Source organism: Calidris pugnax, unplaced genomic scaffold (genome assembly GCF_001431845.1).
Source record: "Calidris pugnax isolate Ruff unplaced genomic scaffold, ASM143184v1 scaffold1, whole genome shotgun sequence".
Lineage (NCBI taxonomy): Eukaryota > Metazoa > Chordata > Aves > Charadriiformes > Scolopacidae > Calidris > Calidris pugnax.
In genome coordinates this window covers 11826655-11845436 of record NW_015090800.1, presented here as the reverse complement: position 1 = coordinate 11845436, position 18782 = coordinate 11826655, and the positions used below count along the sequence as shown (strand labels likewise).

General features: G+C 41.5%; 1 protein-coding gene across 3 annotated transcripts in view; it reads right to left on the bottom strand.

Annotated features, from left to right (window-relative positions):
- STAB2 (stabilin 2) overlaps positions 1-9888 on the bottom strand; it is an 87528-nt gene extending 77640 nt beyond the window's left edge. For all 3 annotated transcript variants that reach the window (XM_014937467.1, XM_014937468.1, XM_014937469.1), the window contains exons 1-4: positions 9764-9888; positions 5304-5437; positions 4340-4455; positions 413-498 (exon numbers count right to left, since the gene is read on the bottom strand). In XM_014937467.1, the coding sequence (XP_014792953.1) occupies positions 413-498; positions 4340-4455; positions 5304-5437; positions 9764-9847 (420 nt within the window). In that variant the 5' untranslated portion in view covers positions 9848-9888. The remainder of the gene's footprint in view (positions 1-412; positions 499-4339; positions 4456-5303; positions 5438-9763) is intronic.
- Positions 9889-18782: the final 8894 nt, after the last annotated feature.

Here is an 18782-nt window from a genome sequence, read left to right as displayed (position 1 = left end):
AAGATTCATTTGAGTTGTTTTTTAAGAAAATCTTTTTTAGTTGAAGTTATTAAGCGCTGCATATTGCACTCTCATCAAAGGAGCATTATATTGAGAGTATTAGTCCCAAGTACAAGGCCTTTCTAATTAGGGCAAAAAGTCATAAGTAACAGCACAGTCTTAAAAGCAGAGGAATTCAAACCATCTGTTTCTTGAAGACAAGATGAAAGAGCTCTGTAATAACATCACCCAAACATACTCAAGTCTGTAGAAATAATAGTGTGAAGATTAGTACAAGCCAAGCACAAAATAAACTCCAAGCTGACCATCTTTGCTATGTCAGAAATACTTTTCTTTAATGCTTTTATACCACATAACACACATTATTTCTTAGCAGAGCTTATGTGCTACTGTTAAAAGAAGGTGGACGTACCTGACAAGTGCATGTTCCATCCCCATTTATACCCTGGGAGCAGCGTCCTCTCCTGTTGCATGGTGATGCAGCTCCTCCTGGACAGGCTGGAAATCACAGAATGGTTAGAGTTGAAAGGGACCTTAAAGATCATCTAGTTCCGCTGCCCCTAGAGACTGTCACTCTCTCTAGAATGGGAACTTAAGCTAATGACCGTAATCAATAGATTGTACTAAAAATAGTTTTCCAGTTCTGAAGTAGCATGTTGATTTTGTCTATCTGCTAAACTGTTAACTTTTTTGATAAAAGTGGAGTTTGCCTGGCCATTCTGTTTGCTAATACAACCCTGACTGAAAAGTTGCTGTCAGAACTGTATTTGGTGCTAAATTAGAGTTTAAATAAGCCTCTTCCTTTTCCCTACAAATCACATTTGCTTGATGTGGAAACTTTTGCATTTTCCCTTGTACTTCCCGTAAGACTGTGATATTTGATTCAAATGATCTTGGAAATTGAGATTTGGGTATCTCATAACCTGCTTCTGTAAAATGGGCTGTGATGATTAGTAGAAATTGTGTGCTATATGCTATGCTCTTCAGATCTTCTGGTGCTAAAACTGTGATTACAGGCAGTAGTGCACCGGGTGAGATGGAATCTGACCAAAAACCCCAGCCAGCAGGGAAAAGGATAAGAAATAACAACTGTATTTCCAATTCAAAATAGTTCAAGCTTTGGATGAAATATTTCAATATTAATTTTTTTTACTGAAAGGTTCCCAATAGGAAATACATGTTAGAGTAATTTTTAGTCAGATTGTTCTGTCAGATTTTTCCCCCTTTTGGGATATCTTTATTTTTTATAGTTGTGCAGTATCTCTGTGGACATGGTTTATCAACTCCCTTCTATAAGTTTTTCCTTCCTGTAATTGGACTTCCAATTAGGTAACCATAATCCTGATGCAGGTGGTATCTAAGTGTATCAAACTCCTACTGCCCTCACAGGTTCTCTGCTGTACCTTACTGGTAGATTTATTGCTTATAAAGAATCTCAGTTTGTTCTGTGTGGGTGGAGATGGGCAGCACTGGCTTTATGCTCCTATTGAGAAGCTTAATCCTGACTTAGAATGTTTAAGTGATGTGGAAGTTTTCATGAATATCAATTTGCTTTGGATAGAGTGATGAACAAATAAGTGGATGTGTATAACTGCACACCTAACTTTAGTGAAAGCTTTGGCTTTATACCAATCTGTTAATATTTCTTAATTTATTCCTTGATGATGAGTCTGTGAAAAGTCTGTTGGATATGAGTGAGCTTCTTGTGAAAAAAAAAATAAATTTAAAGATGAAAACTTTAGTAGAGTTTCTCTCAGATATGATAAGATAAAAAGATTTATTAAGAATTGAGATGAAATAACCAGAAATGAGTTAAAATAATAAATAGATATACTTTAATCTTGAAAGTGATTTTTAGTAAGTCTTCTTTTTTTGGCTACCATGTGATAGCTAGATCTTATCGTCAGGATGGACATACGCTCAAAATGTTTAATATTTACTCTGGGAACAATTTTAACTGCACTGATGCTTTTATTGAATGTGCAAAGATAGAGAAATCACAATAAAACTCAGTTTGTGGTATGAATTCTAGGAAAGCATACTTTAATATTGCTGAAAAAACAGGTTTGGTTTGGTTTGATTTTTTTCCCCCAGATGATATTCATTACACTTTCCCTTGTCTTCACTACCTCTTGTCTCTTGTTTTGGTACCACCACCAGGGGACAGTTTTATCAGAAGTTTAGCAAATTACCATATTGTTGTACAAGTTTGGTCAGGCAGATAAAGTGCTTCCTCTGGATGATGGGGCTGGAGGAGGCAGCAGTGATGCTCGCAGTCACCAGCCACCACCACGGTACCAGGGAGGAGTAAGACCTTTGCTTTTGTTGAGGATATTTTTTGAAAAGTAGCAAGAAGGAGATGCTCCTGCTTAGCTCTTACAACTGTCAGACCAAAAGCCAGATCTTAATAACCTAGTCCAAAGAGCTTAAATATATCCGCTTTTTGTCTCGGAGAGTTTAATTCAGCACTTCCTAAGTGTTTTCAAATGCAGCCTGTTGGATTCCTTCTCTTCAGCTGACTCCCCGCAGGCTAAAGCAGTGGGTAGAACTCATAAAGAAGTATTTTGGGCATATAATTGGATAGAATCAGGTTTATTATCTTTCCTCTTAGCCTTTATTTTTAACTTGACACTTTTTTTTTTTCTTTATTACAGTGCTTTCTAGTCAGTTGCCCATACAGCACGCCTTTCAGTTGGTACCCAGGCTTTTCTTTGGAGCCATGCAAATATTTGCGCAGAGCTGAGATATAGGGAATAGCTCCCACTGAAGCCCATCAGTTACACATGTGGGGCATCTGTGGTTGGATGATACTGGTAGTGTTAAAAGGCCATACTCTTATCCCCTGGACCTTTTACCCCCCACACTTTCCCCCTTTTCCTTGATGCCTTTTTAAAGAGGGATGGGCAGGCAGCTTGTTGGCTTGGGGCACTTCATAGGGAGGGAAGGGGACAAAACACCTTCCATTCACACTTTCTGTTTCAACATGTACTATCGTTTAAGGAAGTCAGACTGCTATTTAAGACCTAATTTTGTCATTGCTGTCAGATGCTAAATGTGAAGTAAACCCCTAGTCAGGGATTTTTATTTGGCCTCAGGAAGGACCGTCTTTCCTCCAAACGTTTCAAGGCGCGCCATATGTTCTTAGAGAGATTGCGATAATGCAAAGGGCTATTTTCTTCCTCCGAATGACAGCAGAAACAATGCTGAGACCTTGATTCTTTGCTTTTTGGGGCCAGGAAGTTTGTTTGAAGGAAGAGAGGGCTTCCTTGCCTCTGCAGCCTCCTGCCTGCAGTGTTACAGGCAGGACTTCGGCTTGGGGGCAGAGAGCTCTGCTCTTCTCTAAAAATACTGATGCCCCTCGTGTGGCTTCCCAGAGCACCCTGAAGTTTACAGGATGATAATCACATGTAATATTGCCTTCCTCTTATCGGGAACTTAGACTGCATTTGGTGGAAAGATGGTAAATCACCACATAAGGGGCTCTCTTCAGAGGAAGATGTGACCACACACTAGGAACTCAGCTATTTGCCTGTCTTTTTTATAGAAGTAGCTATAGGTTGGGGTTTGAGTACTTTGCCTTAGTAGATAAATGACTGGTATTTAAATCACAGCTTGGGCTAAAATTATATTTTTTAATCTATTTTGTGGACAAAAGGACTTCACATTGAACCGGGCCTTGACCCATTGACTAAAGAAGGAAATACTCTCTCTGGGTAGGGAAACTTCCTCAGCGGTCTTGATGCCCGCTTCAGTAGCCTGAGATTCAGTGCACTTGTGTATATGCTGAAAGGCTTTTCCTCAGGAAGAGAGGCACTTCTGATTACCCCTGCTTCAGTAATTGCCCTTAGTGTTCGCTGGACAGTCAAAAAACATGGAGGGGAAAAACTGTTTCAAGTTGAGCTGAAAGAAACAACCCTCTTTGCATCAAAAAATAAAGAATTAAAGAGATTTGGAAATATATTAGACTCAGCTGAGTGTATTTTTGACCTGAAATGGAACATTTAACCTAGCAGTTTGAAAATTTTAATTTTTAAAATCCGTTTCAGGGATCACCCCAAATGAAAAGTCACTTTGCAAGCATTGACTTGAAATGATTTGTTTTGAAAATCTAAAAACCGGGGAGGTTCCCTGAGTTGTTCAAATTTTTCTATGATTTTGTCTTTTTAAATGAAGCTTTGGATAAATCGAAACCCTCTAAGTTTTGGTTGAAGACTGCTGTTTATTTCTACCCCTATAATAAACTCTGAAGAGCAATATTCTCATTGCAATAGTTTCTGAAAGAAGGAAAATTAATACTTTATTATTTTTCTATAATTTGAGTAGAAGTAAAAGAGCTTACCCATGCAGTCTGGGCCCCAGTGTCCCTGGCAGCACTCAGGTTGTTCAAATTCCTTCATACAATGATGCCGACATCCCGGGAAAGAAAGTACGTGTGTTTTAATTTCTAGATAATACCTGAGGAAAAAAAGTTGGAGCTGCTTTAAAGTACTTAAAAGCCTCCTGTGGGGAGAAATGAAATTTGTAACGTTCCCTTCTCCCTTCAGTGTCAGACAAGAGTACTTTAAGCTTAGTTGTATTGATCTGCCTTTTTTCTTCATTAGAACATATATTGAACACAAAGGTCTGAAAAGATTCTTGAAGTTGTTTCTTTTGCATAGTATATTTATCTTTTTTTTTTTTAATTTCTGCAACCTAAACACAGCAGTTTTCTCTAAGTTTTGATTTGAAAACAGTATTTTAAAATCTATTTACTGTCAAGATTCTTTAAATGCTAAGTAAGCTCACAATAGTTACATTTTCCCTAAAATACTGCTTTTATTTTTTTAAAATTTTTAATCTTAAAAACAAGATTTGAAATTTGCTTTGAGATATTTCTTCCTGCCCTTCACTCCACCACCACCTTCCCGATCTGGCAGTTTGAAGAAATCTCTTATTTATATCATAATGATAATATGATAGGAATAATATATAAACATAATTTATACAAGAGTATACATTTGTCATATGATATTTGTATATCATTCATATCGATATGCAGAATAAACAAGGACGTGATTTTATGATATCACCCAAAAGAAAATCTGATAGGCTTTCGATAGCTATGTTTATCTTCCTCTTATACCATTTGCTGATTAACTAGACTTGAAGTACTCCGAGTGAAGCTTGAGTTCTGGAGTTGGTGAAGCCAATGGTAAATCTTCCTTAAGAAAATGATATAAAATACAGAATTTTTAATATGAATTAACATTTTCTACTTAATGGAGAACAATATTCACATAGAAAGGCTCTGACAGAAGAGATACCTGCAGTCTGGTATCCCAGTCCCGTTGGTAATTTTGGTGTAACCAGCAGGGCACCGGGTTACGAGGTTTGAAGAGCAAGGTACACATTCAGTTTTCATTCGAATGAGCAGCTTTTGATCACATTGCTTCTTCAGCTGTAATAGGAGAAGAATAATTAAAAAGAAGCAAACAGTTCTCTGAGTTGGTTTAATTCTGTCCCCACTGACATTGCTGAAAAATGACAAATTTAACACAGCTTTATTGTCTCTCACAGCTACAAGCTCTATCCTGTTCAGTAGGAGCTCCCTACTCTGGAGCTAAACTAGGTAACAGACCACATATTGCAGTAGTCTTGTCTGCACAAAATATATCCAACCGCTGCAGGGTAAAACCTTCTAAGTGTCATTTTTCTCCTTACAGTGCTTTATTAACAAATGCTAAGTTCAGCAGACATAAAAGCCAGGGTTACCAACACAGCATCAGCCAACAGAGCATTAGTTCTGGTTGCCTCACAAGCCCAAAGCAGGATGGAGAAAGACAAGTGCCAGCAAGTGCTTTCTCCATTCAATGGCAAAACTAAACACAAGGTGTGGAGGAAGTTGCTTGTGGCTCTGTGCACACAAAACACAGCATAAACCTTTGTTCCTCTCAAAAGGCGGGTTTCATATTATCAGCACCGCTGTACTGAATTAAAGGACTAAGGCTGGTATTTTCAAATTGGCATAAAAATGACATTTAGTTTTGCACTGAAATCTGGTAGAAGTGATGGGCCTGATACTGAGAAGTGTAGCCTAGAGAAAAGCCCTTTTTCACCTAGAGAAAGCCACAGAAAGAACCACCCCATCTCGGGAAACCTGGCTATAGTCCTCTAGCTCAAATGCCAAGGGCTCGTGCCCCTTCCTGTGGAGGTTCCAGTTTCAAGAATGCAAATCTGACAAATGGCTTGAGAAGGTAGCAAAAAGGAGAAAAGGCTTAGGGTATTGTCACAGTGGTGGCATTGTATTTTGTGGTTGTAGAATTCCTAGGTTTGAAAGTATATATCAAAAATAGTGTCTGCTTCCCACTACTAAAACAGTTGACCTATTTTAAAGCAAAAAGTCTATGCTGAACCCCATCTAATGTTGGCTTCATATTCTTTCTTCCTGGTGAATATCTGTAGAAGTGAGTTCATAATTCACAAATGGTGAGAAATAATCTAATGCAAAATATGATCTTTAAAAACCAACAAAAGTAATAAATTAAATCCTTCTTGTGAAGTGCTCCGTTTTCTATTCCAAGATAATTATTTATCCACTGTTCTCTAAGTACGGACCCATTTAGGTGGTCTTAACTCACTCGAGCAATATTGACAACAACAGACTTCCTGTCTGGCACAGTAGAATTGATGTGAACTCTCTGAATGGGATTTCAATTAAGCAGTTGAGTAGTCAATTAAAGCAGTGTCTGAATCATTGCCAGGCCAACTTGAGGAAATCATGTTTATCTTGAAAAACTGTACCTGCCTACTGTATATGTGTGTGAGTGCATGTGTGTATGTACGTAGGGGCCAGCTCTAGCAGCATCATCCATTTGAAACTATTTAATGTTGTAAATAGTTGTCTATGGACGTTTTAAATAGTTTTCCAGATTATAAAGGCAGAAGGACAATTATACCAGAGGAGCATAATACAGGATAATGGAGCTTCTTGCATGAAATTTAGCTTGAACAAGAAAATCTTTTAGAAAGTATTCATTTGATTTGGAAATAGTCAGCTGTGGAGAAACAAACTGTAGTATGTTGTTTCTGTTGTAATTTGTCTGTGATGGTTTTGCTTCAGTCTCCAGCCATTGCTCCTCTGGAGTTTGCACAACAGGTAGGAAGCCATTCTGCTACCAGTTCTACTACTCCCTTCCTATGAACACTTACAGTCTGACATCAAAGTATACCTTCTTTGTGTACCTAAATCAATAGCATTTATTGAATTCCCTGCTATGACTCTGGTTTCCCAGCTCTTCAGTCATTCCCCAGCTTTCCTCTGGAGTGTGACCAGTTTAACAATAGTCCTCCTGGATGGGGAGTGTCAGACCCAACTTGTTCTATGCGATTCCTGTGCACATCAGTGGGACTTGTGCACTCCCCCTGCAAGGTCTCCCACCTCAGCAAATTCACCATTACCCTTTCTGCAGCGGTGTCACAGCAGAAGCTTCAGGCCGTTTGCTATCTAGGGTGTATTCTAAGCCATGACTTCCAAGGATGGAGCATGTTGCAGTGCTATTGTGTGTTGCTTGATGGATATGCTCCAATATTTCTGTCCAGGGATTCCCAAATAGCATATGTGCACATGGAACCCTGTGCTGTCCAGGGAACATCGTACCTCCTGGGCACATGTGGGATTCTGCAGCCTTGTTGCAGAAGCTCACAGTTCGCCTGGGCAAGTACACTGTCACCTTGGGCAGGATTTGTACTTGTGCCACAGCCTGGTAGTCCTGAATGAAGCCCTGACCCCAGTGGTTTCTCCCCTTAGTTATTCTTCCTTCAATGTTTGTGATAGCAGCACGTTTCAGTAGTGAAGACTGAGGATGTATCGCAGACACTGATAAGGAGATTGAATTGCATGAGCTCTGAGGGACTCTCCTTGGTAGTCATCACTCAGTTTAGTTTATAAGTATATTTCAGCATCTATTTAGTCTTCAAATTTTAGTCTTTCCAAATGTACTGTTGAAATCTGATTTGGGCAGTGTTCAGGTACAGTAGTTATATTTCGGTAGTGAAACCTCTTACTATTGTGTGGGTGCATTTCAGGTGTTTCTGAAATAAAAATGAGACCTTTTTCCAGATAATGAGGATACAGCTCACTCAGACACTTGGCAAAGCCACGGTGAGCAGACCCATCAGCCTCCCCCCACTCCCAGCAGAGCCCAGCGCTGGTGGAGCACTGGACTGACCCAGCTCTTTGGGTTTCAGGTCTAAGGTGGTTCCACGCATACTCAAACCAGAACATCTCTACACCTTGCTTCCCATCCAAAATCACCTCATGAGGAACCAACACAAAGGGGCTTGAACGCTTCAAGCCTTTCACACACTCAGCACCGGCGCAACCACCGTAGCGGCCCATCCTTAATGAGAGATGACTCATGCACCAGAGCAAGAACCAACACAACACAAACACGCAGTCTGGGCACCGTAACTCCTATGAGTATTTCCACCCAGTCAAATCAGTACTGTTAATGCTGAAGAATCATAAACTCAGAGCACTTGCTGATTTTTCTGAGTCTTTAACCGAGTGTGCTACTGAAGCCTTGCAGGTGCTCAGGGTAAGCCATTAAGAGTCTGGAGAAACTGCTAGGCTTGTAGGATATTAAGGTTCAGGAGCGGGTAGAATGATCTCACTGCAGAAGTTGTCATAAAATGGCACCCCACAACATTTAACTTTTGGTACAAGAAAATTCAGAGAGATTTTGAAAAGGTAAAATCTAAATAAAAGTAGGTTATACCCTTTCCCTACCACCAGCTGTAAAACCTGTTTTTTTTTTTTTTAAATTGTGGAGTTATTTCCACTTTCCCCCACTTCCTCATTTTCCCTTTTTGCTATTATGGAAAATGGAAGAAAGGTGATTTGTTAGCTGCTCTAAAGACAGAATAAGATAACACCTTTCCCGATACATGTTTGTACTTTCAAAGTATTTTTCCATTTAAGACAAAACTGAGTAGTTTCCCCTCTTTTTTTTCCCCTCCACAATTTCTCCTGATCCTTTTGCTTCCTCTTCCATAAGTGTTTTTTGTCCAGAATGCAGTAATTTAAAGCCTCATGTTGTGAGACAGTTTAAATGAGTTCATCTCTTGCTATTGAACTCCTGGAGCTCCTGGTTAAGATTTTCAACCCAGAACTTTCTATCTCTCTGTGAGGGTGGTGAAAACAGATTTTGTGAAATTCCACAGACCCATAAGACTTGTACATGACAAATGCGTCTTGTCCCTAAAAGTCTACAATTCTTTTACTTAAATGTATAACTTTGTACAATTACTTCCAGTAGTTCAATTCCTTAGATTTTTTCCCCCCACCTATCTGAAATAGGTTTTCCTCCTTATGGTTAGTAGAGTGGATAATTTTCACTATGGAAAATTTTTTGCTTTCATCTTTTGACTTATCAGAAATTCCAGTGGTTTTCTTCTGTTGCTTTTCATGAGTGAGTCAGCTACAGCCTTTTGCCATGTTTGTGTTTTTTAGAGATATTTTCAGGACACTCATGAAACATCATTTGAGCCAAATTCTCATGTGGAATAAACAGATGCATTTCTGTTATTTCAGAGGACTGAATTACACAGCTCTTGGTTTATAATTCAATGTCATACAGCATCGGTGACTCTCAAAACGTGTTTTTCTTCTATCAGATGCAGTATCTGATAACTAGTCTCCCTGTAACAATGAAACAGCCCCTGACCCATAGTGAGATACAGACACACAATAATTCATTACTTGAATTGAAAAGCCACTTCTTACCTCATCTGGGACTTGTGATGCCAAACACAGCTTCACCACAGCCAAAAAAGCCAAAAAGAATAAAACAACTGGATTTTTTTCCATTGTGAAGAATTTGATTATTTTCCTTCAGAGTCCTCCAGACAGAAGAACTAAAATTCTGATATAAACGGATCGTTTGTTAGAGCTGTTACTTCTTCTGCATTCTTAGGCAAATAGTTTAACAGGACTCTTGTCTTCCTGAAAGAAAATGAGTGAAAGATTCGGCATGAGAAGCTTGCCTGCAGGCAGGAAAAATTCCAAAATGCAGGGTCTTTGCTGAAAGTTTTCACTGCAAAGCTGAATAAACCCTTCCTAACTGAATGACAGGATATCCTGATGGGGCTCTGTTCATTTATCCCTTTCTCTGAAGCTGTTGTCAGTACAAAACCAAGGACACTGAGCTGTGGTGATAGTAGATGTTTTCTTCTTTTAGGTGGGCATGGATAGGGGACTGGCGTAACTACTGTGCTTGTTATCATTACATTTGTTCAACTGATCGAAGGCAGAGCAAAGGATCTCTGGAAGTTGGCTTATCAGCCCTAATAACGTAAGGGTGGGTCCCCTGAACGTGGTCCTGGGAGAAATACTACTGTCTTTATCTCAGGAGGCCAAAAGAATATCTTCCAGCTTTGGTTGGCTGGATAAAAAGGGGATTTTTTTTTTTTTTTTCTTTTTGCTATTTTTGTGATATCATTTTGACTGATTTCCTGGATCTAAGCAGAGGAAAACTAAATCAGCTTTATTGCTTGCATATACGACTATATCCCTCCTATATGACTAGGAGGGATGAGTAGACAGACAGTTTGATTTGCCAGAATCAAGACTGTTTCTGCTCAGTTGTTCATCTCTTTCATAGTGGTGCTCCTTGCTGCTGCTCTGGTCAGGCTTGTAAGGGCAGCATCTCTCGTGTCTAAAATACCTAATAATGTGGCTGCCTCCAGTTTTCCAGCTTTGCTTTGTGCCCCTGACATTCCCATTTTTCAGTCATTTGAAGGCACTCTGTAAGGGTTGTCTTGGTACAAAGTTGTGCTTTGAAGCTAGGTTAGGTTTTGAAGAGTCCACCGTTGCTTTCTCCCAGATTTTTATTTATGTAACTGACTAGACACTGACTTCACCTTTAGACCACAAATGTAGCATTTGATGCAGCTGTAACCTATTGTCTTGAACTCCATATTGTTTTCCTAAAGAACTCAGTGGTGATACACATTAAAACACGCAAATTCATGTTCTTTTGTTATACGCTCTGAGTACTGCAAAATTGCTGGTAGGAGACGGCAGGGCAAGATGTTTCCTGCATGCTCATCAGATCCTGTTCCTTTCTGCTATATGATGAGGAAAATAAATCATTTCTTGTTTACACAGACAAGATAGCAGCCAGGGGTTGCCACGTACATGCTGCGGGTACATATGGCCCTGAGAAGTGCCAGTTCTTTTTTCTGAGGTCAAGGCCTTTTAGCTTTGGTTTTGCATACAATGTACAATCCGGACTGGCGGAAGGAATGGCTCGTTTTGTTTTTTTTCTCCAAAAGAGCAGAATCGTGGAGGATCTTCTCTCTCGTGTGATGACAGCCCATCCGTGGGATGTTTGGGAGTAAAGCTTCTCCTCCCTCTTCTGCAGCTGTGCCTTGCTGGAACATGGGCAGGGTGGCTGTCTGGGCAGGGTCTGCACTACCTGGACAAAACATGTTTGCCTGGTCCCTGTGTGTGTGATGGTGGGAGCTGACAGCTTCTGCAGCAGCTTGAGGTCAGCTGGGCTTCTTGCCTGTTGCCACTTCAGACAGGGCAGTGATGAAAGGAGCAGTAAATCAAGCACGTCCCTTTCCTGTCCTGTAGATCGAGATAAAAACCAACATGCATCAGCTCTCTTGTTATCTGCTCTTACCTCCCGTATCGGCGTTTGTGTGAAGTAAACCCTTTTTTCCCCTTCCTTCCTCTCCCTTCGTGTCGGAGGGCAGCCTCCCCGCCAATCACCATGATTTCCCTGCTCTGGAGGGACCGGCCAGCTTTTCCTTGTGCTGGAGATGGGCATTTTCCTCATTCCCTGGGGTTAATAACAGTCTGTGCCAGGCTCTACTGATAACTCTGCCTGGGCAGCTCCTGCTCCGCTTTGGGCAGAAATACAGGCTAACGCATCACCAGGCACAGAGGATGGGGCTCCCTGGGGACTCGAGGGGGTGGGAAGGTGGCACTCCAGCCCTCGAAGCAGCCTATGAAGTGTGGCAGTGAACCCACAGCCAGCCAGGGACCCGACATAGTGCTTTGCCTGGGAGGAGGTTGCCTTGGTGGCCTGGCCAGTGCCCAAGGTACTGGCCAGCCTCTGGCTCCAGCGCTGTTGTCTGTGCTGGTGTTGGGTGCTGGCCTGCTGTTGGCATGGCCCTGTTTGCCAGCTCTCCCTTTCTGTTCCTAGAAACACGATGGTGGTGGTCTCTGAAGGCTGGGACTCGCGTCTCTCCTCACCTTCCCCTGCCAGCACCCAGGCTACACAGTGCTGAGGGGTCTGCACACCTCTGGCATCCCCGGTGGGGATTTGACCTGTCAGTGTGCTGCCTTGTGCATCGTTGCGTCTCTGCCAACTTTTGTCTTGGCCATCCTCCAGCTCCTGCCCGTGACATGTTTGTATCCTGTCCTGGCTGTGCAGACCATGTGTTTCTGGGGCTGTCCTCCTCCAGTGTCATGGTGGGAAGCTATCACATTCTCGTTATCTTGCTGCTTATACAGCTCAGCTGAGACATTTGTGCTCTTGCATTTTCAACTCTTACTTTTTCCTGGATTTAGCAGAATATTTTATTTTAGTTTTGTGCTGTGCCTCTTTCTGTGTCCTGATGGGAGAGGTCTTGAAACTCTCTGGTTCCTACAAGAAAGGGAAAATCTTGGAAGCCTTAGATGACAAATATCAAAACACAAACATGTCAGGGGAGCTGGTCCCCTTGAATTTTTTTTTTTTAAATAATGTTGATACATGTGAGGGAAGGTAGGGCAAGGAATGTGGGAGTGACAGTGGGCACGGATACACCAGAAAGCTAGGATCAGTTTGACATGGAGGAACCCAGCCAAGCCTCCCTGGGGATATCCCTGCCACTCTTAGCTGCTAGTCACCCTTGTACCTCTGACAAATTTCAGGTAGCAAGCAGCCTAGGGAAAAAGATTATTAAGAGTCATTGTGTGTGCTGTAATACTGCAAATACCATGTGCTTTGTCATACACTTGTACCTTCTTCCGCTCTCCTATTGCATTCCTGAACTGGATACTCCTGTTTTAAGTAGATGCGAGGTGTTGCCTTTTTACTTTCTTCATCCACCTACTGCCTCTCTCTGAGTTGCTCCTTCTATTTCTGTGCTGAAAATGTCAACCAAACAGAGAAAATGTGATGGTTTATTTAGGTAGGTGTTTTCAAAAACAGTGTTTTGTGCTGCAATTTATTTCAGTGTTACAATAAGCTAGTTGGTCTTTCTCAGAGCCAGGCATATGGTGAGAGAAGTCAGCTGAAAAGTGAATTAAAACTAGTGGAGATACAGACATGAGGACTGCAGTACCCACCTTCCTCTACATAATTTTGATAACCACATAATTTCTTGCATTTTAAATTTTTTTAAATTGATTATTGACTACATGACTTGCACTGTATATCATTCCCCTGAACTTTCTGAACATGGAGCTCTCTCAACCAGAGATGGCGGAACAGCATATGATGAGCTCTCAGACTGATTTAAAGCTCAGCCATTTCACAAATAGTCATATGACAAAATCACCATTTTAGAGGAAGAAATAAAAAAGAAATATGACCATTTTGAAGCAGAGCACTTATTGCAGCCTGAACATTCATGAGCTCTGAGTAATAGAAGCCAGTACTGCTTTTCTGGTACATCCCACCCTACTTGCATCTCAACTCCCCTCTCAGGGGAGCAGCCTTGTTAGAGACTGTCGAGAGTGATGGCAGTCTTGAGCTACATTTAATATTCTTACTTAGTAATTTGAAAGTAAGCAGTAGAAAACAAATGAATTACTTTTTTTTTACTGTATGTGACTTCTGTTTTAGAGCCGGTCACAGCAGGAAAATTGTCCCAGGGGTGTCTGAATACACTTTGAGGCTCCACATGTCTGAGGAAAGTCACTTTGCTCTTTGTTTGGAAACTGGCTAAAGCACCTTGCAGAGGGGTAGAAAAAGATAAAATGTGCTCAGAAGAAGAAAGCTTCCTAGGGGGAGGGAGGCTTTGGCTCTGCCAAGAGAGGCATCTGAATGCTAATTGTAGGTGGGAGGAAGGGGGGCATGAACCATCAAGTTGCCTAGGAGGAGGCTTGGGGAAAGGGGGGGGAATATTTGGGAAATACTGCCTTTGATTAACACAGACTTAATTGGAACATAACAAAGAGATTTAAAAAAAAGGTTTGGCAAGTTAAATCTTTCCAGTGCCATACATCTGAGGAGGCCAACGGTGGCCTATGGAGAGCCTGAATGGGCAATGTGGAAAATTCTAGGGGTGTGTAATTTTAACTGCAGGGTTATGACAGCCATCATTTTGAAACATGGTGACTATCAGAACTAATTAATTCTCCAAGCCCATAGGATGCATTAAGATAGAGCTGCAGCTGGTATGCTGAGGAATGCCGTGCGCCCGGCAGAGGCCATCGCTTTTATCAATGTTAATGAGGGAGAAGGCACAGACAGCTGATCTAAACCCCAATGCGTTCATGATGCATACAGCTGATGGCAATGCAGTCTGCCAGTCAAGGGGTGGTCTTAGCCATAGATTAGATCCTCATAGTGGCCTCTTCAGCTTTCTTTCTTCCCCCCCCCCTTTTTTTTTTTTTTTGTTCTCAAAAGAGTCTTTCAGCTGGTGAAATTGTAAACAAAAGGCATTCTAGCTGAGGCCGTGGCAGAGAGGGCTTTGCTAGGGAGACATGAGGAGAGTAGCGTACACGGTGCTAAGTTGGACAATGTTATTTACTACTAATTTTAAGGAGGTGTGAGGTTGGGGAGCTATAAGGCTGAACTTATAAATCAGCCTTTCTTCCCCCCCCCCTTTTTTTTTTTTTTTGTTCTCAAAAGAGTCTTTCAGCTGGTGAAATTGTAAACAAAAGGCATTCTAGCTGAGGCCGTGGCAGAGAGGGCTTTGCTAGGGAGACATGAGGAGAGTAGCGTACACGGTGCTAAGTTGGACAATGTTATTTACTACTAATTTTAAGGAGGTGTGAGGTTGGGGAGCTATAAGGCTGAACTTATAAATCAGCACTCAGCTATAAAGGGAATGAGCCTAAAATCAGCTGCTGCTCACAGGCACCTCTGCTACCCTTTCATGCTATAATAACATGTTGCTGAAAAAAATGGAAGTTATGCTCAAGCCATAGATAAGGCCCTATGCCCTGTAGGTCCAGTGGGATATAGGACTTCTAAGTAAGTCTCCTATTTGTGGGAAGCATTCCCCATGTTTAGCTGTGAGACATTTAGGCCAAGATGTACAGGGCGATGAAGTTACAGGGCTCTTGGGTGGCAATGCCATGAGGGTGAAGAGAAAGACTTAGTAACCTGGACCTGGAAGTGTGGGTGGTGTAGAGGAATATTAAAGCCATCTTGGTGTCCCTGTCTCTGCTCTGCATCTCCTGCGTTGTAGTTCTTGATAGACCATGCATAGACTCTGGTTCCACGTTGCTGCCAGCTAATGGCATGAAAAACACAGAAGGTACTGCCCTGGTACAAAATCTTGACTTTTTTGAACACTATGGCTCTTCCTGTTGATATAACACTCTCCAGAATCATTAAATCTCATATTTAATGGATTATAAATATAACACATATTCCTTGCACAGATTTGGAATAATATGAATCACAGTTATGAGCCACTGGATAAATACACCAAAATAAACTTGTAGTTTGAATTAACATCTGCCTGTTTGTGTAATGTCAGCATGTAAGAAGCTTCAGCTTTAAGACGCGATCAAAGGATATCGGAAACTAGGAACAAATAATGGACTTACACTAGATGAGAAGGTGGCTTAAATGGATCTTGATGGCAATTCTCAAGCAAAACTGTTCTGCAGTTTATAAACATCCAGGCAGGAAAGAGACTGGGGTTGTTTGTATGTGTGCCGTGTACTTCTGCAGTTCCAATAAGATTGCAGTGTGTAAGGCCAAAATACCAGGAAAACCTTGAGATTCCAGGATTTGGGGTGGACAGAGATTTGTAAATCGTGTCTTTCTGGTGCTGTAAATATTACTTTGATTTTTCCAACCCCATGGTAGAGAAGCAGGACAGTGACTGGCATACACGTTTCAGATCTTAGCAGTTGGCTGTGGTGGGACTGGGGCTGTTTGGAAACCCCAGGCACCATAAGGTAAAGGAGGTTGTGGAGTTGGGGGAAGCAGCAGAGGCTGTGTTATTACTGTGGTGTTATTACCTGCTGACTTCCTTCCTTGCTCTAGACAATGCGGAGAGTTTGCTGTAATTCTGGCTTACGTAGAGCTTGTATGCTTTCGTAGTAGTGCTTTTGTTTTGACTAGTCAGACTTAAACAAAGTTAGCTTAATATAGTTAATAATTTACTAGTAATAGAACTGAATTGCAGATAATGATGTGGAGCAATCAACCTTTGCTCAGTTGTCTTTTTTTTTTTTTTCTTCCTTTTAAATGCAGCCTTTATAACATTATCCAAATGTGCGTGTTTACGGCTACAGTGAATTGATTTCAGCCAATTATCTTGTCTAGGAAAAGCCATCTCAAAATTTGTTTGAGAAAGAAAATCATGCAGAAGGCGTAATTTCCACAAATAGAATAACACAATGTTATCTTTCATTGTCTTCCTCTGCATGATATACAAACTTGCCGTGGTTTACAGCAGGCTAAAGGGGTCTGTGCTGTGTTGTGCTAGGCGGGTAGCACGGTGTGGGTGTGCAGCACTGCAATCCCTAAACCATGACCCAAGGGCAACAAGTTGCCCAAGGGAACATCTCATGTTGCTGGGAAGAACCAAGCGTGGTGCTGCCTGGTGTGTGTCAGCTGGCTGCAGGCCAGCAAAGGTTGCAAACCGCTGCCCTCAGAAATAGAGCCCAACTTGGGATAAGGAAGCTCAGGCTGCATTTTTTGGCTCCGTCGCGGACAAACCGCTCTCCCTTCTGCCCTTTTTGCCTTTCTATAATTTGGTTGCCTTTCACGATGGGTGTGCATCAGTGCCTCCAGAAGTGACACCTGGGGCGATGATGCCTCCAGTGCAAGTTTGTGCTGAAGACTAAAATGCAGTTTCTCCACCAGCATCTTCCATCCCTCTTCAGTTCTGTGCACGCATTTGTTTTGGTTTTTTTTTCTTAAATTTTCCTGCCGCAGCCTGCTGGGGAGGGGAGAGACAAGAGTAGGCTTTCTACCTGGCACGTCTGGGTCCACATTGCCCTGTCCTGGAGCTGTTTTGCAGCGGGCTCGGAGACGGGGTCGGGGGACACCCGCCCGCATCCCCCCCGCCTCCGAGCCCCGGCCCCTTCCCGCGGGACCACCGGAGGGCAGCAGAGCCCAAGCCACGGCTTCAATCCCCCTCCAACCCTCAGGCAGCAGCACCTGGAAGGGTCTCCTCGGTCCCCCTGACCCTTGGGAGAGCCTGCGTGGGTGACCCCCGGGGACATGCGCCAGGGAGCGAAAGAGTGAACGCGTTTATGCAATTGAGGTGCACTGATTTCCTGAAAGTAGTCTGGGAGCATGTGGGTGTAAATAAATAGATAAAAATAAATAGATAAATAAATAGATAAAATAAATAGCTTTTATATATAATATATATAAAACAAATGTATAAAATATGATCATGGCAATATTAGAATGATGAATGGTTTCTATATGGCGCAGAAGTTTGGATGCATTCATCTCGTTGCAGAGAGTGCACAGGACATGAAGTAAAGGGGAGAGGAGATGTCCAGCTCTCTCCACAAACATAAACTGCATCTCAAAAACTGAGCACCTGGGGAACTATTCCCTTTCCCCTGACTCCCACTGAGTATGTAAGAGTAGTATATACACTCAAAAAAAAATATTGGAGTGATTTCAAATACACAGGAACATCTACTGAAGTTCCATCTAAAAGAACCTGCTTTGTAACTTGTATGTTGGAGACTAAACGTTGTAAGAAAGTTTACTTTTTTCTTATTGTGATGGCATAAACATACAAGGTCCTTTCCAATTATACAAAAGGTACAGTAAAATGAGTATGCTTAGTAGTAAACACACTGGAATGTCTAGTAAGCATAAAAATGTCAGGTTAGTGTAACTGGCAATGAGATTAGGCTGAGCATGCATATGCAGAAAAGCCTCTTCAAGGGCTCACGTATCTGTATAAGGATCTGTACAGAAGTAGGGAGGCACTTGTGAAGAACCTGTCAAACTCCTCATTTACAAACATAGATAAGTTTTGGATATGTGCAATACATTAAAAAAAGAAGATACAGTTTTTTAAAGTTTTGATGTCAAGTGTTAAGAAGCATGAAGAGTCCAAAATTAAATGCCTTCCCCAAGAGGATTACCCAATTCAGCAATTAGAGTCAGTAACACAGTGTATTCACCTAAAGAGAGAAAAACTAGGTTATGTAGGGGTTATAAATTAGAAACTTTCTCTTTTCTGGCTTTTTTGAGTGCTTGACTTGTTTTTCAAGATTAAAGTTGGATTTATTTTTTTTTTAAAGCTTTTGGAGATGTAAACATCTAACTCAAAAAAAACAAAGGGGGGGGGGGAAGGCCAAGCCCACATGAGCTTTAATATAGTCTTTAAAAAATTCATTGCAGTTATAAGCAACAGAAATAAGGTTTAATGATGTGAAACTCTAAGCAGGAAGAACATTAACCTTTCAGCCTACTAACATCACTTGTCTTTGCAGATGTATCTTTTCCTGGCCCTGCCAGATAGTCTTCCAAGACTCTTACCCAGCACTATATCTCTGTCTCTGTGATTGCAGAATATATTTTAATATCATTTAGCATGAACAACATTCTAGCAATGTAAAGACAGATTCTTCCACACTGACACCCTCT